The 27,537-nt window shown below is 39.5% G+C and overlaps 1 protein-coding gene and 1 long non-coding RNA gene across 3 annotated transcripts in view; one reads left to right on the forward strand and one right to left on the reverse strand.

The window, feature by feature from the left end:
• Window positions 1–27,537, forward strand: part of LOC100715200 (uncharacterized) — a 109,256-nt gene that overhangs the window by 73,233 nt on the left and 8,486 nt on the right. The window contains exons 9-12 of one of the 2 annotated variants that reach the window (XM_063245489.1): window positions 20,911–21,068; window positions 23,221–23,263; window positions 25,090–25,276; window positions 26,257–26,389. In XM_063245489.1, the coding sequence (XP_063101559.1) occupies window positions 20,911–21,068; window positions 23,221–23,263; window positions 25,090–25,276; window positions 26,257–26,363 (495 nt within the window). In that variant the 3' untranslated portion in view covers window positions 26,364–26,389. The remainder of the gene's footprint in view (window positions 1–20,910; window positions 21,069–23,220; window positions 23,264–25,089; window positions 25,277–26,256; window positions 26,390–27,537) is intronic. The other variant, XM_063245488.1, reaches the window with a different exon arrangement.
• LOC134475305 (uncharacterized) overlaps window positions 12,993–27,537 on the reverse strand; it is a 44,747-nt gene continuing 30,202 nt past the window's right edge. The window contains exons 8-11 of the long non-coding RNA XR_010046453.1: window positions 24,689–24,847; window positions 20,457–23,373; window positions 17,503–17,591; window positions 12,993–14,855 (exon numbers count right to left, since the gene is read on the reverse strand). This is a non-coding gene — a long non-coding RNA (uncharacterized LOC134475305). The remainder of the gene's footprint in view (window positions 14,856–17,502; window positions 17,592–20,456; window positions 23,374–24,688; window positions 24,848–27,537) is intronic.

Genomic DNA, 27,537 nt, shown 5'->3' on the forward strand with positions numbered 1-27,537 from the left:
TAAGTCCTCTTGTTGTTGCTGCCTGCCAAAATCCAACTCCTTTCAAAGGTGAATGCCAAGTCTCCATTGATTCACTTCCTTATTGGCAGAGCAGGAGGTGAGAGAGAATTTTGCATGGGGAATTAATGCAGCACAGCATGGCCCATTGACCACTCTGAATGGAGAGAGATGGCAGGAAGGAAACTGTTGACTAAAGTCTGTTAAAGAAGGTATTTTGGGAAACAGGAAATGCACCAGATTTGGTCTGGGATGGACCTTGACCACTGCTACTAAATGATCTTGGGTGCTGAGAAGCAAATCTTGGCACATGGGCAAAATGGATAACCTCTGTTGCATACCCTTACAAAGGCCTAAGCTTACCCCAGAAACTCTGAAAATGAAAGCACAATAATGGTCCCCTTTGTTGACGTTGTGATGAAAACTAAAACAGTTTTGCCAGATTTTGTTTTCATTAAAGTTTCCTTCAATTGAATTTATTTCCTATGTATAAGAGATGGCACTGGTGATAGAAAATACTATACATACTGTAAAGTATGCTGGTAAATGAATTTTTTTTTTTTTTTTTTTGTCTTTTTCCTTTTTATCGGTACCAGGGATCGAACTCACAACTGCATGCTTGCAAGGCAGGCGCTTATGCTGCTGAGCTAAATCCCCAGTCCCTGGTAAATGAATTTTTAAAAAATATTCTGTGACATAATTTGAACTAAATAAACCAATGTGATTTGAGGTCCATACATAAATATTTTTATTAATCACCAAGAAAAGAACAAGTTTGAGTATCTAGCCACAGATGCAAGGATGTCTAATATAACAAAAGATAAGATTAAAATTCAAATAACTTATAATTGAAGAGTAGTTGTGGGTTGGAATACATACTGAATTAAATTGTTCATAAGTAAATTATATTGGCTTTAATACAGTAGTCCTTCATTTGAAATTATCTTCTAATCTCTTCTAATTTTCTGGTGTCAAATTGTCTCTTATTTTCAGACACAAATAACAGATATGTTTACCGCTAAACATTCCTCTTTAGGAATATTTTCTAAAAGAATTGAAATGTTAGTCCTATCTTCACAGTTTATTTTAATTTTAATTTTCTACTCTTAGAGTCCACTCCAGTGAGCTTTCCATTATTTCTTGTATAAATCTTCTAAAATTTTTGGTACAATCTCCAATGATTGAGGGTTTATCTATATTGTATTTATATATCCTGAAAATATACATAGATCCCTAAACTTACACACAATAAATTATAAAAGATAAAAATAAGAACAAGAAATATTAAAACTTATTTTATTTATTACAAGTTCTTAAAACCACTTGTCTTAGTTACTTTTCTCTCATTGCTGAGATAAAATACCAGATGCCCAATATTAATGAAGGAAAGGTTTATTCAGTTCACAGTTTGTCAAAGTTTGAGTCCATAATCACCTGACTCTGAGGCAAAATGGCACGGCACAGGGGCAGCACATCAAGACAGCAGAATATAGTAAAAGCAACAAGAGCAAAAGCGGGAAAGCAAGCCTCTTTTCCCTCCTTGTGTTGTAAGCAGGTTACCCTCATCCCCTCAGGTAGATGTAGTACTCATAACGTCATGGTACTCTCCTCTTGCATAGGCTCAGGACATTTACAAAGTGAGGACCTTAGCCCCCTGCTGAGTCACTTAGTTAAATCTTTAAATTTCTAAAGTTGGCACAGTGTATCAACCATTACAATCCACCCCTTGGCATCTTGGCAACCAAACACATTTTTTTTAATAGGTTTCCAGATACAAACACGTGCTTATTCTTGTCACTTTACAACTTGAACATTATAACACAGGTTTAACACTCCATAAGAACCAGTATTAAGACTATTAACATTGTATTACATTGGAAACATAATGTTCTTTCCCTGGCCCCCAAGGACTCATGTACATCCCTTTATGTAAGAGACATTTAGTCCATCTGCAAGAGTTGCCAAAGTCCTAAAAGTTTCAGCATTGCTGAAAAGTCCAGTCTCCTCTGAGATGTAAGACAAACTCTTAACTGCAAGCCCCTGTACAAATGAAAAGTTAAACACTTCTAAAATTCAATGGCACAAGATAAACAGAATCACTACACAAGTTACAAACAGTGGAATATAAAATTTGGATCCAAGCAAATCTAAAATCCAGCAGGGTAAATATTAAGTCCTATAGTTCTAGAACCAGCATCTGAAGTAATTTGTTGCCATTTGTGAACTCCAAAGGTCTTGAATTATTGCACAGCTGTGGCACTTCTGGTGGTTATAGCTTCCACAGCTTCTCTCTTGGCTTCTCTTCTTACTTTGCTCCCTCCTTGCAACTTTCCTCAGACAATCCATGTTCCTGGCTTTTCCAAACTTCTGAGTTCTCCACTGTATCTTTGTCTTCACACTCACAGCTTCACACATTCCCTCTCAGGGGCATACTACCTGATCTCTCAGACCTTCTGAAATTAGGGTAGAAGCCTTACTAACCCCACAACTCTTGCATTTTGCATTCACCTAAAACCAGCACCATGTGGATGATACCAAAGTCAGCTGCTAGCTAGAACAGTAGCCAGGCTTCCCTCTCTCTTGGCTACATGGGTTAAGTGCTTTGTTCACTGGGCACTCTAAATCCAATACCGAGGAACAAACTTTCTATCCCACTGCCACTCTGGAACATGGTGTTCTGCAGCTTTTGCCTCAAAGCAAAGTCTTTCACTTTTGCAGCTTTGAGGCTGCAAATGGTAGAGACTTGCTGCTTCTTTTGATGCCCTCAGGCCATCCTTTCTATTCTCCTATTTCTTCTCAGCAAAGAGATTTCCTAGCTCTATCTTTGTAGTACACAACTTTACTGGAACTTCCTCTCTGACTAAACTCAAAACATTTTAAATCATCTTTCTGGGCTCTTTGCTCTTGATTCACAATGTAAATTTGACTAAAAGCCTCCAACATTAGCCATACCACCACTTCAACATTAGACTGTCTTGAAATTTCTTCTGCCAGATTAATTGGTTCACCACCCTTAATCTTAGTTTTAGGTAAAATCTCTGAATGTGTGCAAAATGCTGACAAACTTCTTGCCAAGCCATAACACATTGTCCAACAGCCAATGCAGTCTTTCTGTCCACCAGAAACCTCCCAAGTCTTCTCTTTCCAGTTTTCTGATCTTCTGAGCTCTGACCAGAATCTCCCATACAGAACAGCCTAAGTTGTTGCAGTTTTGCTCTTTCAGGTGACCTCTCCAAACTATCCCCACATGCCTCTTAAACCTCATGGTGAGGTATAGTCACAGCAATGGCTCCACTCCTCTGGTACCAAATTCTTAGTTACTTACCTCTCATTGCTGAGGCAAAATACCTGATACCCAAAATTAAGTGAGGCAAGGTTTATTTAGCTCACAGTTTGTGGAGGTTTCAGTCCATAATCAGCTAGATCCAAGGCAGGGTAGCATGGCACAGGGGCAACACTTTAAGGGAGAAGAAGAAAGCACAAACACAAGAGCAAAAGCAAGCCTCTTTTCCTTTCTTATATTATAAGCAGGCTACCCCCACATCGTGTGTGTAGCACTTATACTATCTCAATGTCCTCCTCTTACATAGAATAAGAATGTTTACAAAGTGAGGACTTGGTCCCCTGATGAGTCACTTTGACTTTTAAACTTCTGAAGTTGACACAATGTATCAACCATTATGCCCTTTATGTGTCTCAACGTAATTGTAATTGAGATCACTTGATTAAATATGTATCATTATTTTTTAAAATTATATTTTAACTGTTAGACAGAAATTCAAATGGTTATTTCAGAATTTAGTCTGTTTTTCTACATGATTTAATGGTTGTTATAATTAAAACAAACAAATATAGCAGAGCTCTTAATGGAAGCAGTGCTTCTTTGGTTGTACCCCATAAACTATGTTACTCATTTTGCAGTTCCACTTACCAATATACAACTTCTAAAAATTTGCTTAGTTGATTTCAATTTTTCCCGCTGTCCACCAGTCGCTCATGGAAACTAACTGGGTAGTGGTGCATTTTGCCATTTTTAACAAATGAATGCAGAGAATCTTATCTGAGATATGAGAACTCTAAAGTCTGTACAAATATGATTTTTTTAGAGGTGAAATTCACTATTTATGCCAACAAAGTCATTAGTGACAGGAATATTCCCAAAATGCTTTATTCATGACATAAATTTCTTACAAAAGCAGTTTTTTTCTTATCCATTATTAAAATGTGACCTTTACTTTGAAGGGCAAATCAAGTTTCCTTATTCCTTCAAATAACTGCTCTGCAGCACACTACTTGCCGTCACACGCACAAAAGGTCAGCAAACTTGGCAGCAAACTATCATTAAATTTTTGTATTTTCAATAGAAAAAGTGATATATGATCCATCTTTAAATTTGACTGCCTTCCAGTAATAAAACCAACAAACCTCTGGGTTTTGCAAAAGATTTTATGATCACTGCCCTACATTACAGAAAGTATGTTTTAAAATAGATGGTAACCTAGTTTCTCAACCCCCTTAACCACACGTTAATATTGCAAAATGTTGGAAGAATATATGGCCATGAATGTCCTGTTAGCTACTCTACCCTCAGGGAACGCACACCACGTCCCTCAGCGAACGGCCGCCTAATGCTGGTACCTAACTTATCACCGAAACACAAACTACATGAAAGTGCCAGGGAAATCCTTATACTAAGTATTCGTAAAGCTGGATTTGTTTTGTTTTAGGCAAAAATTGAAATAGAAAGGCTGTTATTCTGTTCTCACATGCCAATCTGTCAGGTGTGCACAGCTTTGATATCAAGGATTTAATCAATTCAGATAATGTGCCTTGTTAAAAAGTTTGTCAAGGTCCAATACCTTAAAGCAGAGATTAATCACTAACATTTTCAACTGTTTTTATACACATGATGGATTGTTATACAAACTGCATGTTCACAAATTCTTTAACTTTGCCAAGAAGGAATTTAAAGAATACAAATATTAGAAAATAATTGCGGATACACTGAAATTTTAAAGAAGCTTTAACATATATTGTTAAAACAGAAAAAAATTCTAAAGAAACTATTCCTCTAGAGATTGTCTAAAATATTAAACTGCCTGAGATGAAAGCAAATTCATATTACAAAATAGCATTTGAGCCAGAGTTTCCTGCTGATTCATAGAACACACAGCCCAAAGGCTTGTATGTCCTGATTTGTCACAAGAAGACTAGACACATATTTTCCTGTATCCCTGAGGGAATCCTAAGTGGAATTTTCCCTGCAATTAAATAAGATGCATTTGATTTCTAAAACTCCCATTATCAGGATTTTATGATCACTACTCAGAAGTTCAAGTCAGGTTATATACAAATGAAAAATTTTTATCACTTCTGCATCCAAAAAGTCTCAACAATTCCTTTCGATAAAACAGAGTCAAGCCCTTCCACCCAGTATTTATAGACTTCAAGTCTGAGTCCAACTTCCAGACTAACCCCACAATATTTCTCAGTTCTCATTTTGCCTCACTCAGCCTATTCCACACACAAGGACATCCTGAGCCATTCCTCACCCCATGCCTTCTGACGCTGTGTCTCATCCGCCACCACTTACAGATTCTAAAGCATGACCTCCTGGGTAAGCCCTCTTTAAATATCTTCAGGTTGTATTTATCCCTCCTTCACACTTCTCCTCATACTTAAGAATTTGCCACATGTAGCAGGTTCCTAAAAAGTGTAGGATGAGTTGAATTAAAAGGAATTAATCGTGAATATCCAGGAGGTAATCAAACTTCATAGGGGATTCCCACACAGAAAAACTGAGATATCATTTCTGATTCTTATTTTAAAGTGAACCTTCTGGGCCTGGGTATAGCTCAGTGACTTAAGTGCCTGCCTGGCAAGTGCAAGATCCTGAATTTGATTTCCATGTATCAATAAATAAATAAAATGAACAATCCACAAGAATAGACTAGCTTTGGATATTTTATAATCAATAAATGGATACCTTAAAGATACTTTTGGAAGGTCCTTGTTCTTCCTGGCCTTCCCTAACCATCTTAATGGTTTGAAAAATTATTTATTTCACATCCAAGTGCCAGATATCAAGCACCCTCCTCTGATCTATCATGGAAATGAATGTTTTTTATCCACAGTGCTCTTGCGAACACAAGGCATTCGTGTGTTTGCAGCTAATCCCCAGTGTAAGGACGAAGGAATGGCTACCTTCTCAGTGAAGTTACACCAATGTGTGTGTGGAGACAACAGCAAAGGGGTGGGGAACAGTGCCCAAGGAATGACTCTCCGGTTGTGTGTCAGAAGGGAATGGTAGAAAGACATAAAAGAGCGAAAGGCGCTCAAACTTCATCCTGAAAGTTAGACGGACTCTCTGGAAGTTTTAAATGTGGCACGTTCGTATTTGCATTTTTAAAAATAAGTATTTTTGAAATATAACAGTATGAATAATGACTGGAAGTGAGATTATTAACAAGGGGGCTTAAGATATAACCTTTATTCACCTATGGGGGGATAGGAAAAGGGTAGAGCTCGGAAAATGTCCTCTGGGTGACCACTTTACAAGGTGGAAAGCCATTTTCTCACACTCGTTTGAAAGACACCTCAGCTTCTTTTCACTTTCCGATGTTCCAGAATGCCTATTTCCAAAAAAGGACAGCATTTCAACACTGATAAGTGCTGTCTCTCCCCTTCAAGCTTTGAGTGAGTTACAAGATATTCATTACTGTTGGGGAAACCTATTACAGTAAGTTTGAACACGAGAACATTTATGACAAGAAGGCACGATGATGAAAACACGACAGACTATTGACCAAGGGCACTTTCTCATTCAAACTTCTTTTAAATCAGAGAAAATAAAGTAGAAAAACACCTCTATTCTTGAATATCAAGTTTCTCGTAATGTTTTAAACTTGTCGGTTATTAAGCATTTATTTTTCAAGTAAGGATTGTTCTAGACACCAGCAAATGTTATTTTATTGATTCTTTGCAACAGTGATATAAGATGTGAATATTCAGGTTCATAGAAACTTAGGTATTTGCTTAAGATTGCAAAAGTTCTAAGTGGTATAATTAGTTCTTAAGCCTATACCCAGTGCCATAGATATTTCCTCTTGGCTACATTATCTCTAATATACAAGTACATACAATAGTAAAAGTACTGATTTTGGTGTCAGACAACTTGTATTCTGATTTCACTTCACTGCTTAGTAATCTTGTGAAACTGGGCACATTATTTAGCAACAGCCTCAGTTTTCTCTGGTAAAAAAGAAATAGAATGAATCATCTTGTCATTTCAAGTTTAAGTTGTAACTAGCAACAGCCTTGCAATTGTTGGAGAATTCCTTCCGGACAATACAAGAATCCATAACTGGAATTAATTTCTTCTGTTCTATTTCTTCCAATTTGACATAGCTTTATTCTGACTTGATCTCTATGATTCCCCAAAGTCTTTTTCAATATGTAGACCTTTTCCAAGTGGTAAATAATGCCAGGCAAATATTACATATTATCCATGATAAGCATTGGAGAAACTACCAATAAACAAAATAAAATGATGTCTGCCTTCATGTTAGTGAGAAATGTAGCCAACACATGAATAATCCTATTAGAGAATAGGACATCAGTTGTTAATTCCTGGGATATAAGTGACCAGAGTAAGAGCTGCTTCAGACAATATTTCCCAGGAAAACTCCCAGATAATGTAACAATTGGCCAAAGGCCCAAAGCAAGGGAACAAGGGAACACAAAGGCATGCTAGCCTGCACACACAATGACCTCTAACACTACCAACGGAAAAGATCTCCAGTCTTAAGAGAAGCCATCATAGAATAGTATGACAGGAGCATCAGGGCAGAAGAGTTGTTTCAGAAATGCCTGGAAAAGCAAAGGAAATGCACTGATCCTAATTTTACTTAAAATTTTCCGTATTTGCTTCATCCTTTTTGCATTAATATTGATATTTCATAAACTGTTGCCTTAAAATATTATTTGCCTTGAAAAAAAATAAAAGAAAGAAAGAAAGAAAAGAAATGCCTGGAAAAGTGGGCAGCATTTTACAGGCCCTGGGATGGGTATGGATTTTGTTCTAGAATCAATGGAAAGTCACTGATGGATCATAACAGGAAGACAATGTTTCCTATGGTCAGCAAACAGCATCCCACCCTCTGTCAAAGATGTCCACAACCCAGTTCTCAGAACCTATGAATGAGTTATCTTATGTGACAAAACAGATTTTATGTGTGTGACGCAGATAGAGATGTTGAAATGAATCTATTATCCTGGATTGTCTCAATGGGCTGAAGGTTACCTGGGGGTCCTGATAAGAGGGAGGACAGGAACATCAGACCGGGAGAAAAATGTGACAGAGGGGCAAAGCCTGAGTGATGGGGAAATTCAGGCAGCCTGTAGAGCTGGAAAAGACAAGGGAATAAACCCCTCCCCTAAGCCTGTAGCAGGAGTGTGTCCATGTTAACACTTTGATGTTAGCCCACTGAAACTAACTTTAGACTTTGGACTACCAGAATGATAGGAGAATTCATTTTTGTTGCCCCTACCTCATCCTGTACACAGTGTTACTGGAGATTGTGCCCAGAGGCCCTTTACCATTAGTTTTGTCTCTAACTTGCTTTTTTTTTTTTTTTGAGATAGAATCTAAATAAGTAGCTAACTTGCCCAGGTGGGGGTCAGACATCCTATCCTCCTGACTCTGCTTCCCAGAGTACCAGGATTGCAGGCATGCATTACTACAACCAGCTCTTTTCTGTCGCTTGAAGCCACTACATTTGCAGCTAATGTGTTACAGCAGCAACTGGAAATTGGTGCAGAGCCTGTGGCTGTCGAAGGAGAAAGGCTGGGAGAGGATCAAGGATGAGATGGGGGTGGCAGTAGAGATGCAGCTACCAAACGTGGATGCAGTGGCGTGTCCAAACGTAAGCATGACTGTGCACAGACAAACGTACTCAGACGTAGAGCTCATAGAACTTGCCAGCTTCCCTGAGCTCCTAAATCGCTCTTTGTTTTGGCAGCAGCTATAACCCCTGGGCACTGTTTGGCACACTAGAGACATCAGTCTTATAAAGCAAGTGCTGCTTTACTAGGTAACTGATTTGACAAATAAATAATTTACTTTCCAGCCAGAAACAGTCAGTGGATGAATAACCTAGCTCCCAGGCCAGACTAAACTAGTGTAAAGGCAAACTTTGTTCCACCTCCCTAAGGAGTACAAAGCAAGGCCAAAGATGGCAGTACGTTAAAAAAGGGTGCATTTGAAGGGAACATGTAGGCATTTTTTTCCACAGAGAGAAAACTACATACAAGCTTTGCAGAATCTTGCCTTCAGAATTTCCTACATGGGCTTCCTTGGGTGGTGACTGACCATAGCAAATAAGTCTTTAGACCTGCAGCATGATTTCTGTCAATTTACAGAGTTGTGTTTTTCTACATGTGTCAGCCCCAGCCATCCCCAAACAGACAACCACACAAAAAACAGCATTGGTAGACCTGCACCTACTACGCGGGCATCAGTAGCTCTGTTCTTAGAACCCTGAAATTCAACCTTTCTGCAACAACAGCTGACAAAGAAAACTCAACCTGCCCCTACTTTGCCATCTACCTTGGCAGCACCTCTGTCATGTGTCCATCCTAACTTCAAGAAAGGCCAGGGACATGGTGACATCTCCACTCTGTAAGGTGAGCGAATATGGCCCTGCAAGTGCTTCCAAGGAAAAGGTAACACCCTGCTAAGGGACAGAGTTCAGATGCTAACTAGTCAAGAATGTTAGGCTAAGAGATAAGAGAAAGCTTACAGAATCCGAAGTTAGCCAACACTGAACCTGACCGCTCCCTTAGCCTTCTATTTACTTCTCTTAGATTCAGTTTCCAGATAGATAAACAGGGAAGAAAATGACCACAAGAATAAAACCATTCCAGGCACCACACTTTTCACACAGTCAACAGAGGAGAGAAGCCATGGGACTCCGAGCCAGCCAGTGAGCAGCTCCTCTCTGGTGCAAGGGAAGAGGAAATCATGTGATGAGTTTCAGAGCATTTCAATTCTCTGCTTTCTATCTGGCCTCCACATCTCTGCCCACCATGTACAATCGCTCTCTCTTCTGGTGGCTGGGTGGTCCTTTGCTCCTCTGCACTCCCTTAGGGCTCAGGAAGCCTCATTTCAAGCTAGCTAGACTGATGCCCAGGTCTCCCATCCTCTTGCTTGGAACAATCAGAACAGATCACTCATATTTTTTAACATACACAAATCCCATTTAATGGTCAAATTTCTGCCCCAAATGTGTCATCCATCACCCACTCTCTAAATTAATAGTTTGTTGTATCTTTTTAAGACTCTCTAGCTCTCCAAAATGATTTGTAGTGTGAGTACTTCCATTTCTACCCATAACAGACACCAAAGTGCTTGTGCTTAAAGAACAGCACAGCCACCCGAGTTGGTAAGAAGATGCCCTCTTGTTCCTACTCTTATCTGTCTCATAAGAAGTTAACCTTCTCCCTGGTCTCTATTTTGGGAAAGTTTTTATTACACAGGCCACAAAGCCAGCCATGGCCTAACGAGAATGGCAAGGTCGCTTGGCACGCTGCGTGCCTTTGGCTGATTGCACATTGCTCTAAGGCTGTCCTTGATATTGACGCAGTGAATGCTAATGGCATGTGCTTCTTGTTCCAGCAATTAGCTTTGATCTTTGGCTTAATGCTGTGTCCAGTTGTTCTGTAAGAGCAGGGAAAAAAGCTCTCCCTGGGCCCCATTTATTTGTATATATTTATTTAAGGAAGTCTGTGTCGCTCCTAGGCACTGTGGCAGATGTAAGAAAATCGTTCCTGAGCCTTCAGAAGCTTAATAGCATAGAAAAGGAGAAAAAGCAAGTAGGCAAATATGACATGCATCGTGCTCTGAGGTTTGGAGAATGGTGCTCTGCCTTTATACCAGGCACAGTTTAAGTCATAGGAATGCAGAAGTGGAGATGACAAAAATAGTTCCTATTCTCACTGAAAGGGGTCATAATTATGTCAGTAGAAACCTAAATATACAAGGTTAATTTTGAAAATGATAAATACAATTAATAGAGCAGGAATGGAATGGAATGGGGTAGAGTGGAGTGGAATGGAATGGAATGGAATGGAATGGAATGGGTTAGCTGAGAGCAGATATTCAAGCAGACCTGCTTCAGATAAGACAGTGTTAGCCGGTCAAATCCTAATGGAAAGGCTGGGGATTTAGCTCAGCAGCATAAGCACCTGCCTTGCAAGCAGGTGGTTGTGAGTTCAATCCCCAGTACTGATTAAAAAAAAAATCCTAATGGAAGACCAATTTAGCCAGACGACACAGTGTGAAGGCCAGGGAGGGGCACAGTCTGAGGACTTCAGGAGAGAAGTACTTAGTTCAATCTCAAAGAATGGATAAGGGTGCCATAAGAAATAGTGGTTTGCATTTGTTTTCTCATCTTGTGCCTCCTAGGACAGGTGGGAGACTACCTCGCATTGAAGATGCTCATAGATATCTAATGCCTCTCCCTACCTTAGCCTTCTCGCACCCATAACCAGAACCCTGCCACAGAAAGGAGCACAGCAATGGTCAGTGGGCAGCAGGACACCAAGATTGGTCCCAAGAGGTAGGGAGGTGAAACCACAGTGCAAACTCCAAGTTCACAGTGCATACTCTCTACTGTAATCTACTCACAAAACGGAGATTTGAAGACATGATCATTAAACAATTTCTAGATGGAGAGTACACCATTATGCTGTGAGGCCTTGTACTATGGCAGCAGGAATGCATCTATTACATCTGCCCTTAACCCTGGTGAGCTGCTACTGCTCCTCAAAAGCACCCATACTGCCCATGCTGCTAAGTGATATCAGCTGTCACCACTGAAACTGGGTGATCAGTGCATGGGAATTCTCTGAGTTGCAAATTGTCCTCTGTGTCTTCAGATTCAAGCACAGATAAATACATTTGGGGAAAATTGTGTCTGTACTGAATATTGCACAACCTGTTTTTCTAATCAGTATTACCTAAACTGCACAGGATAACTACATATATAGCATTTATATTGCATTAGGTATTATAAGTTATAGAGATTAAAGTATATGAGAGGCTGTATATAGTTATATATAAATATTATACATCTGTAGATATGATTTAATAATCTACAAAATTTATGATTCTCAGGGGATCTTGGAACCAATCCCCATAGATATGGAGGAGCAAATATTCCCAATGTCCTGTTAACTTATGATTATTTGAAAAGAAAAAGTTATATACAAAAGCTCTCATGAATATGCTATTGTTTGGAATGAGGACAGAAAAAAGGAAGGAGGGAGGGAGGGAAGAACAGAGGAAAGAATAGAAGAAACTTCTTAGTGGTACACAGACATTATAAGCTATGAGTTATCAAACAACACGAGCTAAAAATACAAACTCCATGTATGAGTCAAAAAGAAATTAGGTTCACATTCCAAAGGCAAAAGACTAACTTTCTTTCCAGCCACACTTGCCTTTTATCCTGTCCAAATCCAACAAATGATCATTTACTGCATACTCACTACGTAGAGGAATATATTGTCCTAGAGTCTTTGGGATGGTAATACAAGACCATTGCATTTCAAGGAATGCATTCCTAAATGCTGATGAAATCTAAGCCTAATCTGGACCAAAAATGATGAGTACTTAAGTTACCAGCCAAGGAAGTAATATTAATGGAAATTGGGTGAACAAAAATCTATTGGCCTATATGTTTCAAAATTCTTATTGTGTTTTTAAATTTAATTGGGATAGTCACCTTATTTTTGGATTTTGTAACTAATGCTTAGATGATACTGTTCAAATTTACATAACTCAAATAAGCATAAAAAGTGACACAGATTCTAAAAGGATTTCTGGGACCATATAAAACAATAGACAGACAGACAGACAGATAGATAGCAGCCAGTGAAATCCTTGGAACAAAGCACGCAAAAACAAAGCAAGTAGAAAAAAATTGAAGGAGCCATTCTTACATAATCATATTTTTAATAAATTAAGGTCTACCATCCCAAAGAATATTGTTTCTCAACTACAAGGCTAGAGTTGGATCTATTTCTTTAAATTTTATATCAACAGAATAAAAGTAGAGCTTATTGAGTTAAACTGTTTTATAAGAAAATGCCACTTAGCTTTGAGAGTCAAAATGTTTTTCCAATGAAGGGAAAATTAGTACCCATTCAATTCTTCTGCTTCTATGTAACTGTAGAGCAGAGCAAATTAAATTTACCTATACCCTCCAAGTCTTGGTGGAGTCAGCAATTAGAGGACCTTTTTCCATCTCTTCATGCAACCTAATAAAATTAGGCCTCCTCTTGGCTGGGTCCATCATCAGTGTCTGCCCTGCACAGTCTGACCTTGAAGGCCAGTCTTCTGTATTAGTACAGCCGTGATGATAAGAAGGCCAGAAGTACTAGAGAAGTACACTTCACCAAACTCCAGGAAGATGGAGAAAATATTGAAAATAGAATTAACAAAACTGACTTCCATAGCAGGTAACATGTACTATTGCTAAGAAGCCCAGCGAGACACCAACCAGAGACTTAATCCAGAAGAAATTTTCATGATAAATATCAGGATTACACCCATTGGCCATTGTCTATTTGATTGATGAGAGTTTAGTAATGCATTTTCTCAGAACCCAGCTCCGTCCTTGCTACTCTATGAGGAAAACACAGAAATCTGCTCAGATGGAGCTGATACTTACACAAGTCAGTAAGCTGCAGATAAAATAGTCTGCCTAAGAAAAGATGAAGAACACCAGCTCCAGGTGGTAAGGAGCCAGGTCCCAATCCTGCTTCTGGCTGAGCAGACCTGGGGTGGGGGGTCCAAAGAGTTCTCCAAGCTTTTTTCTCCCACCGTAAAATCGAGGTAATGGCATCCTTGAACCACAAGATTAATGCGAGTGTGGCATTCAGTACATTTGGCCTTCATGAAATAAATCTCATTTAGTGGAGACAGTTTAATGTTGTGGTTAGATAAACTTTGGTTCACATCCTGACTTTACCACCTATTAGGTGCATTTTCCTGGTCAAATTATTTAACTTTGCTTGCCTCATTTCCTCGTTTGTAGACTGCAGATAATGTGACCTTCATAATAGACTGTTTTATTTCCTTGCCAAAATCAACAAAGGAGTATCAAGACAAATCTTTCAAGACATGAAAAAGTATCAGGGCTAAACAGTAATTCTGCTGCCATTTGAATCGTTCTTTGAGGAAGAGCTAAACAACATTCAGAATCCAAGCTATTTTTATCACTATGCTGGTAAAAGTATTTTTTTCAAACGTTCTGAGGTGTTCAGATTTCTTGAGCTTAGACAAAGAAGAGTTTGCCGGAGAGTGTATTGTCTGCGTCCGGTCAGGCTCCAAGCACACCAAGGGTAGAGGAGGGCTGAGCCTGATGCCTGAGCATGCAGAGGAAGTCAGGTGCACTAGGGGGTATTGGGAGACTATGGTGGGTGCTACTGGAACTAGGAGAAACCTCCCTCATCAATAACTTTGTATATGTTGAGCATCTCTTAAGTTAGGAAGGCCAGCTTCCGGTATATCCAATCTCCCAGAGTAGAGGAAAGGGTACACACAGCAGAAATTGGGGCTACAGGACAGGTCTACACTTTTTGGCTCCCTACTCACTATGCCACCAATGCCCAAACTGAGAGAGAGAAAATGCTGGGGTGACTGCAAGTGCTTAGCACTGCGGGAGACACCACGGGGCTGAAGAATGTGGACGTGGACGGTGCAGTGTGCTCCAGGCTCCCTTTGAGCATCCACAGGAGTCAGGAAAAGCCCTTTCTGCCTGCAGCACCCTCTTGTGCTCTGTACTTCATGCCAGCTGGAAAAGCAAAAATATTTAAAAGATCTAAATGTGTTTTCAATGATCAGGCAATAGAGTGTGAATCTAAAGTTTAGAGGCAATAGATTAGCAACTGGCACGGCAAGCAGTGCGAGAGGAGCAGTTCTCGGGTGGGTGTTCACAGATCTGCCAGAATAAACAGTTAAAGGTCTCATTTGGAGAAGCTCAGTCCCTGGATCTGACAGGTTGGCTCCCATCCCCAGATTCCTCTCATGTAGGTGGCAGTGCTTATTAGATGCTTAGCTCTGCCCCAGGCTCAGATCTGCAGGATTCAGCACTTGCCTCTGGTTAAACTGGGACACAGGCATGAGATGCCAAGGAAAAAGCAGATTTCTCTTCCAAGTTATATTCTGACTCACAACAGGGAAAAGGTAGGGAGAGAAACCTGAAAAAGAATAGAAGGAGCGTGGAAGGAAGTGCTGAGTAAACCATCAGGTGCGTAGATAAACATCTGAGTCTCCAGCGCCAGAGCACAGACCGGGTCACCTTTTCCACAATAAGGGACAGAATAGGCTGGACTAGGCCCGCATGTAATAATGGACATGCTCAACTTGGGAAAAATCCAGGGCTCTAAGAACATGACAGAGAAAGTGGGCTGAGGAATTGCTGCCCAAAGTGAGACACCTGGGCTAGGGCTAGGGCATTTCCTGAGCACACACAAAGAAGGAAGTGAATGGGGGGAGGGACCAGAAAATCAGTGTAAGTTTAAAGTCTAGGTGGAACTGAAGGCTTGGCACGAGCAATGTCTGGCAGATGGAACACTCATTCTGCAAGACTGACGGAAGCAAAGGAGAGAGAGGGAAGTGAGGAGAGAGAAATTCACCAACACTCAGGTTGTTAAATCAGGCATGGGAAGGGCAAAGACTGAAGGGGAGACCCTCAGATGTGATCCCGGAGGAAGCAAAACTCAGTAGGCCAAGCCTGGCTTTCTGCAGAGCACTGGGCCTCTGTCTGTGGGTGATGAGAGCTTCTCAGTACCAGTTCAGCCAGAGATCATTACTGAATCCTTCAAACCTCTGCGTATGGGGTGGGGCTAAGCATTCAACAGCCCTGCCTTGGGAAATGCAGAAATCCACCAACAGGAGACAAACTCGGCTCATTAGGACTCCCTTCAAAACAGGAGGTCAGCTTTCCTCCACTCTGCTGTCTTCCACAATCCCACTTTCACCCTAGGCTGACCCCAGGGATTTCAGATGTAGGAAAGAAATAGCAGCTACAGAACAACCGTATGTGCCACACACTTTACATAGATGGTTTCCTCTCATCCTCACAAAGGAAGATGCTGTGATCCTCACTTTACAAATGAATAAATTGAAATCCAGAGAGATTAAGCTCTGCTGGCTTGTAATTTTTAGACCAAAAAAAAAAAAAATCATTTCAATAAAAGCACTCTACTACTCATTATTAAAGCTTCTTGTGAACTACTTTTCTGGAGTCTCACTTTCATCAAACGTCTGTATAATAACAGAAACTAACATTTCTACAACAGTTATGAATTAAATCAATCCTACTAGCATTTTATAGGTAAAAAACCTGAGACCTAGAGAAATAAGTCACATGCCCAAGGTCATATTGACTTAGTAAGTACTGCAGTGATGACTCAAACCCTAGCTTATCTGGTACTACAACCCATCTAAAATAAGTAATACAATGCTCCTCTCTTAATAGTGGTTTCCCTTTCTCAGGATTTGTTTGCCCATGATCAAAGGTGTTACAGAAACAAACAGTTCTTAAATTTTAAGTTGTATGCCAGTCTGAGCAATGAGATGAGATCTCACACCGCTTAGGATGTGAATTCTTTTGTTTGAACATCAAAGCAGTACATGCTTTCCATCTGCTGGTCACTTACTGAACAGTGAAAGGGTGACTGCAAACTGCTGCCTATTGTTGAGGGGCTCTCAGCATCTCTAATCAGGCTCTGAGGGACACTCATTTCTCAATTTTGCTTCAAACTCTCCGCTTTCAGCTCAGTTTCCTACCTGTGTATTTCATGCACCCTTTGATGCAGTATTTTGCTTTAGGACAAGCTCTATTTCCCTACAAATTTATCTTGACTCTGTTTTCTCCCACTGAGAATTCACTTGTTCTCATGCCTAAAAATATCTTCCTCTACCTCCTTAGTTTGTGGATTTTCATTGCCGTTCTCAGATAAAATGAAATAGAGTAGAATGGTGCCCCAGGATTTCCCTTGTTTTAGACTAGAAAGCCTAGCAGCAACAGAAACTTTTTAGCATGTTCCAACAAAATTTTGACTGAAGCACATGATTCAAAACTCAAACCCGGTTGCTGAAAGGCACGACTGTCCTTGTCTGTGTTGTTCTCTACAGAAATAATTAACTTAGAAGTGGATTCACAATGGGTTGAGTTTTTGTCGTTGTTATTGCTCACTGTTGCCACTTCTGAGCATCCTGACCTTTGCTATTATTTCTGTTGAAATGTTTCCGGGATTGACAGTGTCAACATTATCCAGTGCCATCTGGCATACACAGCTCCTGAATATCACTGAGAGGCTCCTTCACAAATCCCTTCGGCATCCTTGCCATTTTAATCTGCCCTGCACACACGAAGCAGCTGGATCTAGGAATTGGCTTGGGAAGACTGAAAGGGAGCTAGAAAATTTCCGTACCATGGACAGGAGAATGCAAATCTGCAGGAAATCCAGTCTTGAAGAAATTGTCATTTTTCTCAGCACTGACATGAGAGAATTTGGCAGAGCTGTGGAGAGAGAATCAAAGGAAACCACTTTAAGAATCACTGTCAAACCAAGGGATTGAGTTTTGCTAAAGAGAGGAATTAAGGCTCCGAGGCCATGGCAGGAAAATAACAAGAAGGATTCTTGTTGTTCCTTATCTCTGGGAAACACTGGATTGGGAAATGGGACTACTCCAGACATCATTAGGATCGCACTAAGTGAAGAATCCTTTCCACCCTCTGCCTCTCCACATGAGTGCAGTGTGAAGGCGCCTGGACTGGTGGCACTGAGAGGAAAAGGCTGGATGCATAAGCACCATTGCCAGAGCACCCCGCCAGCTGCACAGGCTCCGTGGCCACGGTTTACTGCAGCTGCTCCCTGGGCCACCACAGGCAACGGGGCAGCAGCTGAGATCAGTAAAAATGGAATCTGGGCCACGCTGGAGACTGTTAAAAAGATAATAACCCTCATTTTTTTTTAGCTCCAGTCCACTCAGCAACCATTCAGTCTTCTCAAACAGATGCAACTTGAACAGATTTGAGCAGTATTTGTGTGACAAACACTATTCCTGTTTGTGTGTTATGTGCTGTATGTGTGAACTCCTTAGAGTTCCCTTACAGAAAAGGATGTAGAATACTGTACTGTCATCCCCAGAGTGGCCTTCCAGCACTGCTACTGGACCAGCATGTGTCTTATCCACATAGTGAGTCCTCAGAATGCAGACCTAGCAGGTATTTGCTCTTAGCAAATGATCACACATCTCACTTACCAACAGAATAAAATCTCTTGATCTTATAGTTCTCTGTTTCTTTTTGTCTTTAAGATGTTTCTGGGAAAATGAGATAATTAGCCACCATGTGTAAGTCTATAAAATCATTTTGCTTATTAAAATCAAATGAAAATATATTCTTTTTGCTTTTAATGTCATATTTTGGTTACAATTATTCTACAATGTTCTACCTTCCCAATATTTACTAAAAGACAGATAAGAATTCTAAATTTTACATCTCTACTCTAGGAATGTTGATAATATCAAGCTACTCTGAATCTTGAATGTTGAATACCATAGCCATCAACTGCCAACTTCAAGAACCAACAGTTCCTCAAATCCCAAATTTATTTTGTAGTGTGGAACAACAAAATCAGAAAACCAGAATAGAAGTTCTCTCTCTCTCTCTCTCTCTCTCTCTCTCTCTCTCTCTCTCTCTCTCTCCTTCTCCATGAAATCCTTGGACGTCTCACTGAGCCTCAGTATCCCCTCCAGTATTATTGGCTTCCTACTTGATAAGCTAATTGTAAATATTAGAAAAGATAGAGGCCATTAAATTGATATGTAACTATGAGATGTTACTTTTGGTTGAAAAATATCTGTTCCACCCCGCTGAGTTTTAAGGTATTTTTTGTATATGTGTCTATATACATGCATAAATAATCACATGTATGCTTGGAAGGAAAAAGAGTCCATAGCTTTCTTCACTGTTTCAAATAAATTGACTACCTAGTTAGTAACCTCTAACTAGAGACATATATTAGTGATACACACATGTGTAGGCATACATAACAGATGATGTAAGATATACCATCTAAAATACTGAGATTAAAAGTGCACACTTGTTTCTCAACAAGAATCTATTAGGTAACTAACTATGTGCACAATACAGCTTACTTTTGCTAACCGGTAACCCTTTTCACTTACCATTTGACTGCTCAGATTTTTTTCTCATAGAAAAACCATCTCAAGAAGAGAGTTTTTCTCATAGAACAAAAACTCTCTAAAGAAGAGACATTTTGCCAAAAAAATTTTTTGATAATTAATAAACACATTACATGATAAACTACATCACCTGTTGTTAAATAAACGCAGCCCCAATGACAAATGAAAACCTGATGAAACACAACTGTGTACCCGCTGCTACCAAAAACACAGCCATCCTTAAAAGTGGAGAGGTGTGGAGAACCTGGAACATTAATATGCTGCTGGTGGGGAAGGTCAGTGGGTGTAGCCACCTTAGAAAATAGCTGAAAATAAATTTAATATGACCCTAATTTTCCAGTCTTAGCAATCTACTAAGAGATATGAAAATCCATGCCAAAAACATGCTATACAAATGTTTGTAGCAGTTTTGGTCAAAATGGCCCAAAACTGACCTAGATGTGGTGGCCTACACCTGTAATCTCAGAGTTGGAAAACTGAGGCAGGAAAACGGTGAGGACTTCAAGGGGACAGCCTGAACCACAGAGTGACGTCACTGTACCTCAGAAACCAGAAGGAAATAAACACCCAAAGTGGAGGGAGTCACCAACTTGTGCAGGTGTAAACCAAATGTGGCATCTGAATCCATTAGAATATAATAGGATAAAAAAGCGCCAAGTACTTACTGATAAGTGCTGCAAAATAGAAGAAACTTGAAAGCAGTACACTAAGAAGCCAGTCACAAAAAAAACATTTTGTGAAATCACTTACATTAAATGTCCATAAACGCTAAACATGTAAAGCAGAAAGCATATCTTTGGTTGCTTGTGCTGGAGAGGAAACAACAGTGATTGACTCAAATGGCCTCAAAGGAAACTTGAAGGTTAATGGGAAAGTTCTAAAACTGGATCATGGCAATGGTTTCCCAACTCTGTAAACTTACTAAAGCTCCCTGAACTGCACATGTGCAGTGAGTAACTGCTTGTTATATAAATTATATTTCAGTGAAGGTCTTAAGAACAGACATGAATCATGGACAGAATGTTTTGAGAAACAATTATAAAATTAGTATAAATATTTACATCGAAGTTGATTCTAATTTTACAAGCATATTGCAGTTAGTTACAGTACTGTCCCCTAGACTGTCCATTCATAGTTACCTGGTGTGTAAAATGAACATAATAAGAACACTCACCTCATGAGTATCCCTTAATAGATGCAAAGGATTTAGAAGAGGTCCTGGCATACAAAAAACATGAAACACAGGATGAATACAAGTACTAACTAAAGATCTTGTTCCACTTTCAAACATGTAAGTTTTGTGGTATCAGTTTCTTTCAATGTTCTTTTTTTCTGATGGGAAAAGTGAGTATTAATAATCAATGACACTTAAAACTATAACCAATGATACCTTTCTAAGTTGGCATAAATGAAATATATAACAATTAGGTTATCGTGGTGACGTGGAAAAATACTACAGATGGAAAAAACACTTGTAGTTCATGGAAAATGTAAGGAGAATGTAATCCACCAAACCTTTTTGACTTAATGTTATATTGTACCAAAAAATAATCACTTAAATTCTTTTTTCTTCTCTTATTTTCTCATTTAGCTGCTTAGTTACTGAAAATCTTCCTTATCAATTACAGGATGAAGGAAAATTACCACCACTAGAAGCAATAAAATTAGAAGGTGCTGAAGTTTCTGTTGATAGCAGCTTTGGAAAACCATTTGTATTCAACTGTGTCCCTCAGTCTGGAAATAGAAATTTTTGCCTATGTGCAACCTCAAACCAAGAAATGAAAAGGTAATTCATTAATCTTTTACCTTACCAGTTTCACTATGATAATTCATTAATCTTTTACCTCGCCAGTTTCATTCTGAGTGGGTGAATGCTTCTTTAGCAACAGTCTTGCAGATTCTTGGGGTTAGAGGCAGGAAAGGAAATGGCAGATTTGTTATACGAGCCAATAAATTGGTTTTTTCCTTAGGTAGAATTTGGTTCTTCATTATTCCTTTAAGGTTTTTTTTTCGAACTGAATTTTTAAAAATACAAGTTTATTCTTCTAACTCAATAGCTTTATTTCCATGTTTTCTAAAAATGCTCAACACTGCTATAGTACACATGTAATGTCCCCTTGCCAGATTTACATATTTTAGGATAATTTGACAGATAGTCTTTGGTATAAAAATATTGTAGCAAGATTGCAACTTAGTTCACCAGAGTGAGGGGTGAGTGGCAGGGAGAGAAGCTTTGAAGGGAAATGAATTCAGTTGACACTTTGTGAGCACATAGCCCAAGTGAAGAGGAAAAAATATGCATGCATCCTAAGACAGTGGGCTATGAACTTTGACCATAGCAACCTCTGCCATTACTCAATGTGTCTACCAAACAGAATGGGAATCACTGGTCAATCCAACAAGTCAGTTGGAAACTAGAGAAAGTACTGCAAATTTGGAATGAGAGTGTGATTGAGTGGGGGGAAAGTCAATGACATAAAAGTAATTGGTCACCAGTGTTTAGTAGATGTAGCATATTGCTTTCAAAAAACTTGAACCCAGCTCCAATGTTCAAAGATGTAACAGGCCTGAAAGTTCTGAGGTAAACAATATACCGTCTGTATGTATAGAAAACAATGTATTCAAATGCATATTGCTTTAAAGGTAAGCAAGGAAATACGATGACACCAAAAAGTATTTCAGTGCATGCACAAAACATTTTTGTATAATTGAAATATACTTAAAGTTTTCATGAATTATCAGTATGATGAAGAGCTACCCTTACCTTAAAGATAAAACTTTGCTCTAAGAAGATAAAGCCTTTGTTCTGATGTTTTGAGTGCAAAATAAGAGTTGAGATGTGTTTAAGAGAGTAGACAAAGTGACACAGGAATTGAGAATAAGGAGACAGGGGTTTTGGATGTAGGGCAAGGTAGTTATTCTGAGAGTCATAGCATGAGATTGGATAAGCATACAAAAGAAGAAATGGATCATAAGGGGGCAGAGGAAATAAATCAAGCTTTGGGGCAAACAGCAAATGGTGTGATTTGATTGGAAGTTAGAGAATTTAAAAGAAAACTGAAAAGGACAGGCAAGATAGAATGGGGTGGCAGGTGCCTGGCTGAGGTAAGATAAAGAAAATTCAGTCTTTAAGAAGGGACCAAAGGCATTCGAAAAGTAGCCGGTGTGACTTAGGGCAAGAACTCATGGCAGTGACCATTAATCTGTACTTCCATATTTTAAGGTCAGTGCTTTACAGTTCTTATAGCAATTGTTTTCGGCCCTGCTGATGTTAGTAAATTCTATACCTTGGTAAAATAAAGTAATTAAATTATAGTAAAGGAGAAGTATAACATTTATAAGCATTTTTTTACTTTATTAGTACATAATATTTACTTTATTAATACATAATATTTACATTATTTGTGGGTATATGTATGTAATGCATCCAAATTCCATATCTCTTCCATCCCTCATCCCTCCATCGCTTCATCTCCTCCCCTTTGAGAAAGATTTATTCCCTTACTTTCTATTGCCTTTCATTTTGCTCTTCATTTTTACTCTGGGTTCCTCATGTAAGAGAATCTCTGTGATCTTTAGGCCTGTGTGCCTGATTTACTCCATTTAACATTATGGCCTCAAGGCACATCCATTGTCCTGCAAATGATCCCAGTGTTTCTTTATGAGAGAACAGTACTTCATGGTGAGTACTACATCTTCTTTATCTGTTTATCTGCTGCCCAAGTGTCCATCAGTAATTTTTTAAAAAATATACCAGGTGTAGGTGAAGCTTTGCCACATAGTAACTCTAATTTTGCAAGAATGCATCATTCTTCACTCAAGAATTTGGAGCAGAGACGTCCACCTGAGTCTCAGGACTGTCTAACCCATAGCTTCAGCAAGAGTAAGCCCCTCCGGATCACACTCACCCGGTCTCCTTTCATCTTCCTGTCTTTCAGGTGGCTGGAAGCCATGGACAGAGCAGCCCACCCCATCCACCAGGTAAGGTTACCTTGACGATTATCTCTGCTTTCATTCCACCTTTTCTTTTTCAGATGGGGGAAGAAACAAGTGTGATGCATGGAGCTCACCCTGGGCTTCTCAGATCTGTTCTGAAAGCCAGGGAAGGAGATTTTAAGTCAACAAGATTTTCTATGTATATCCTGCAGGGAAGCCTACACTAGTATATGGTTTTTATTTGGGCGTTGTGGGGTTGTATGACATCTCTTCCAGTGAGACTCAGCGAAAAGTTTAAAACTGGGATAAAATTTCTGCTTCACACGGAGCAGTCTAACCATTTTCATGATGATAAAACAATGTTGCTGTTTTCTTTTCGCTTGCAAAACATAAGATCTCAAGGATATCTGTGGATGGTGCAGTTGGCTGAGCAGTTCATTAGAGAATGAGCACATTACATTCAGATTTACAGTGCTTTATGCTCATATCTTTATACTGTAGACGTATCAGGACAACTTTCACAATCCCTTTCCATTCTTATTACCAACTTTGGGTCAACGTAGTTCTTCATTTAACATTTACCTACAAACTGATAGATAATTGCATAATATCAAGTCATCATTTCTGGGCCTATGCCATTTGATAGCTCTCTTTCTGAGTTTGTGCTATACAATATGTTAGGAAGAATATTGTTTTCATACCCAATTGTTTCATTTTTATACTATGGATATGATTTTTAATGAGGTTGTAGGCTTTCCTTACATATGCTTGTTTCCTCACAAAATGGCATAGAAGCAAAAGTTTTTCACTTTTAATTATCTTCTCTACATAATTTGGCCCTTATACGTTTGAAAAAAAATCCAGATTATTTGAGTATGAATGTACCTTGCCTCGTAACTGTCCTTTCAAAACGATCACATGCATCAGCCTATGACAAGCACCAAGACTTTTGTATTTGATGTGCAGCACAACACTCAGTGCACTCTCCCACCTCCCCGGTGCATCATGTTAATAATGAGCCTGGGTGTTTTTAAAAAGTATTGCTCTGCTAATGCACTCAGTCTGTAGCAAAGTGAAAAAATGCACACCCAACTCCCAGCAGGCTTCCACTTCACAGCCAAGAATATAGCAAGCTCTGCAGTCTGAAATCTTTCCTACTCCTTCTTAAGTCAAAGGTCAAAAATAAAACCAAACAAAGCAGAAAAAAAATGGCAAGCGGGAATAGGGTGCTCTGATAAAGAGATAAAGCTCCGTGCTTCAGTCTCAGAAAGAGCCTGTCTCCCAGGCCCGGAGCTGAGGGCTGCCTTCCAGGGTACGGGAGCTCCATTTATCATCAGCCTTCCACATCACTGACCATGAGAGCCTCAAGTCAGGGCTGGCCTGGGGCATTTAACTCGTTCATTGGACAAATGGGAGCCCCACATAAAGAAAGGCAGGAGCTGGGAGCTGCTGTTACTCACGGTGACTTACCAGGAACAGGCCTAGGAGGACAGTTCCGCCACGGAGGCAGTCAGGCCTGGCACTGACAGACACGGATGGTAAAAACAGTCTTTGCTGAGGTGTCTATGTCCATTTCTTTTCTCTATACAGGACACTCTGTTCTTTGGCTGATAGTCATTTGATTTCCTCCTTATAGAAGTCAAAGAGAAGAGATGCCCATGAGTTTGAAAAAGGAGAAAAGTTCTCTATGGACAATGGAGACATTATGTTTTCTGAACTCATTGCTCAAGTCTTCAAACTGTCTTAGGTACAGGGCCATTCAGGGCAGCGACCCCCTGAAAGCTAAACAGACTCTGAGCTGCTGGCCCTGGAAGTCAATGGTCTTTGGTGCTAGACGACCACTCAGAGAACCCTTTGTGCTTCACCTGCAGAACCATGTGTGGGAAGATGTTACTCTGCACAACAGCAGTCTCCCACCCCTGGCTATCAAGGAGCCTGAGTGCCTGGGTCTTCTGCACCAGCTGGATAGAAGCATGGATGCATGGGTCCAGCACTACTGCATCCTGAAGGATGGTTGCTTATATTTCTATGCTAGCATCCGCTCCACCCAGGCCTCTGGTAAGAAATTACTATTGGAAATAGCAGTAGTTTCTACAATATCTTTACTGAGCTTTTACTGGTCCCTGTGCTCCGTGTGTTATCTAAATTAGCCATCAGTCCTCCAAAGAAGAGGTATTCACTGTTCCTATTTCACAGATTAGAAGGCTGGCTATAAAGTCTGCATAATTTGACGAACAGTAAGTAATGAGGTTAAGCAACGAAGCTGAGATCTGAACACAGCTAAGCAAATTCCAAAGCTTGTAGCCCTAACTCCTCATTTCTGATGCCTAGGAAAGTAAAATTTAAATCCCTCTACTCTTTTACTCACTGGTGACATTCAGAGTTGCTGACAATCTTTTTCCTAGATAGGAACTCCATCTGTAGTATGTCCAATTTGGATTAAAAAAAGAAAAAAAAAACACTCTTTCCTGTGTGAGCAAGTGGCTTCATTTCCTAAAAATTAGTTTCCCCATTTATGAAATGAGAATAACTACTATTTCACAAGACTGTTGGGAAATTCAGTGAATTATTGTCATTACAAATACACATAAAGCTTTCTGTATGAACAGCTCTCAACACATAGTATGGTCATGTATCATATATTTCATTATGCGTACTTATTAAATTATATATACTATTTAAAAGCTATATCGAAAATGAATATCCCAATAATTTAACTAACAATAATTATAAATGATTTCCACAAAACGGATTTTAACTTTCTTGTAATTTTGACAAAGTATTTTGATGTCTTGTTTGCGGCTGGGTTTTGCCATATGAATAATACTTTAACAATTAGCAGTAGTAAGCATCCTGAAACCTGGGTCATTTGATTTCTGCTTTGGGCATTAAGTGTGTGATCTAAGCTAATTAGACAAACCAAAGGAAAAGGAGAGATCCAGTGACTATTCTGACTTTTTTGAAAGTTTCCCAGACATACACAGCATCACTTCATGGGTCATTTTTCCTCACTCTTTCCTATTTGGTCACACTCACAGTGTATATAACCCAGGCCACAAGATCAGCCAGCTGGGAAGAGGCAGACAGCAACTCTAAGCTTCCACAGAACAGGCTGTTTCTACGTTCCCCATATCCATGGCTTTAACAGCTAAAAGCAAGATAAGAATTAAGGTAAATAAAACAATTAAACCTCCAAATACAGTCACTGACTGAGACTTTTATTATAAAATGTCATTACAAAAGGCTGGATGCTTTTAATTGGCACATCAATTAAGGTAATTTTCAAGAGAATGTTTCCATAAATACAAAACAAGTGCTTCAAACAGAAGGCACCTAGTACTCCCAACTCTAAAATGTAAGGAAAGGAGTTCCAAACCTCTGGAAGCCAAAGACCTTTTAAAATTTCAAGAGTTTAAAAATAGTAATGACAACCACCAGGTGGCTTCCCTGATCCAAAAAGTCAGAGGAGGCTCTGCTTGGGTACGAAAGTCCTAGTTAGACAGCTGCAAGCAGCTTTATTAAATAGCCTGAAAATACTAACAGTAAAAGCAGCAATTATTACACAGTGAGAGCAGCTTTGGTACCGGTCTCTCTGGTAAGTGTTTCTACCTATCATTTTATTTCATTTATAAAAGAACCTTAGAAAAGTGGCTATTGTTTCATCGACAGGTTCGGAAACTGGTGCATGGTGAGGTCAAAGAATTGACTTAACTTCCTCTGGATAGTAAATGGTGAGGACAGAATAGAAACCCAGGTAGCCTAAGTTATACTAACAAAAAGAAGACACTGAGGTATGGGAAAAACTGCAAAGACTGTTTGTTTTGGGCTCTTACCATTGCACACCTCTTTGCAAATGTCTCATGATTGCCTGGAGAGCACTGTAGACTTTACTTGTCCTCCAACTCCTTATCTGGCTTTATCTTTCCCTCCTTGCCTGAAAGCACCCTAACTCCACCCAGAGAACATCGTGTTCTATTTCCTTAGCACGTCTTGTCTCCAGTCCTGCTTCTGATTCTGTACCTGTGCTTGTGCCACCTGCATTCCCTGAATTCTTCTCTACCCGCTGATCATCCAGCACATGCTGTCTTCAAAATGCCTTTTAAAATCTATTTCTGCTCCAAAGCAATTCTAGATGGTTCTAGATAAACAAACCTCACTTTTCTGAAGTTCCTTAGCTCCTGATAGTTATCACGGTCTCCCCTGTATTTTATCTCTTGATGGCTATTTTATCTTTTCAAGGGAATCATGTGTTCCAAAATTTGCTATGTTCATCAATGAATAAAAAAAATTAAGATGACCTCAATTGGTCATTATTTCCA

The sequence above is a fragment of the Cavia porcellus genome, unplaced genomic scaffold (assembly GCF_034190915.1).
Source record: "Cavia porcellus strain 051 isolate PalLab524CR breed Dunkin Hartley unplaced genomic scaffold, mCavPor4.1 scaffold_2, whole genome shotgun sequence".
Taxonomy (NCBI): Eukaryota; Metazoa; Chordata; class Mammalia; order Rodentia; family Caviidae; genus Cavia; species Cavia porcellus.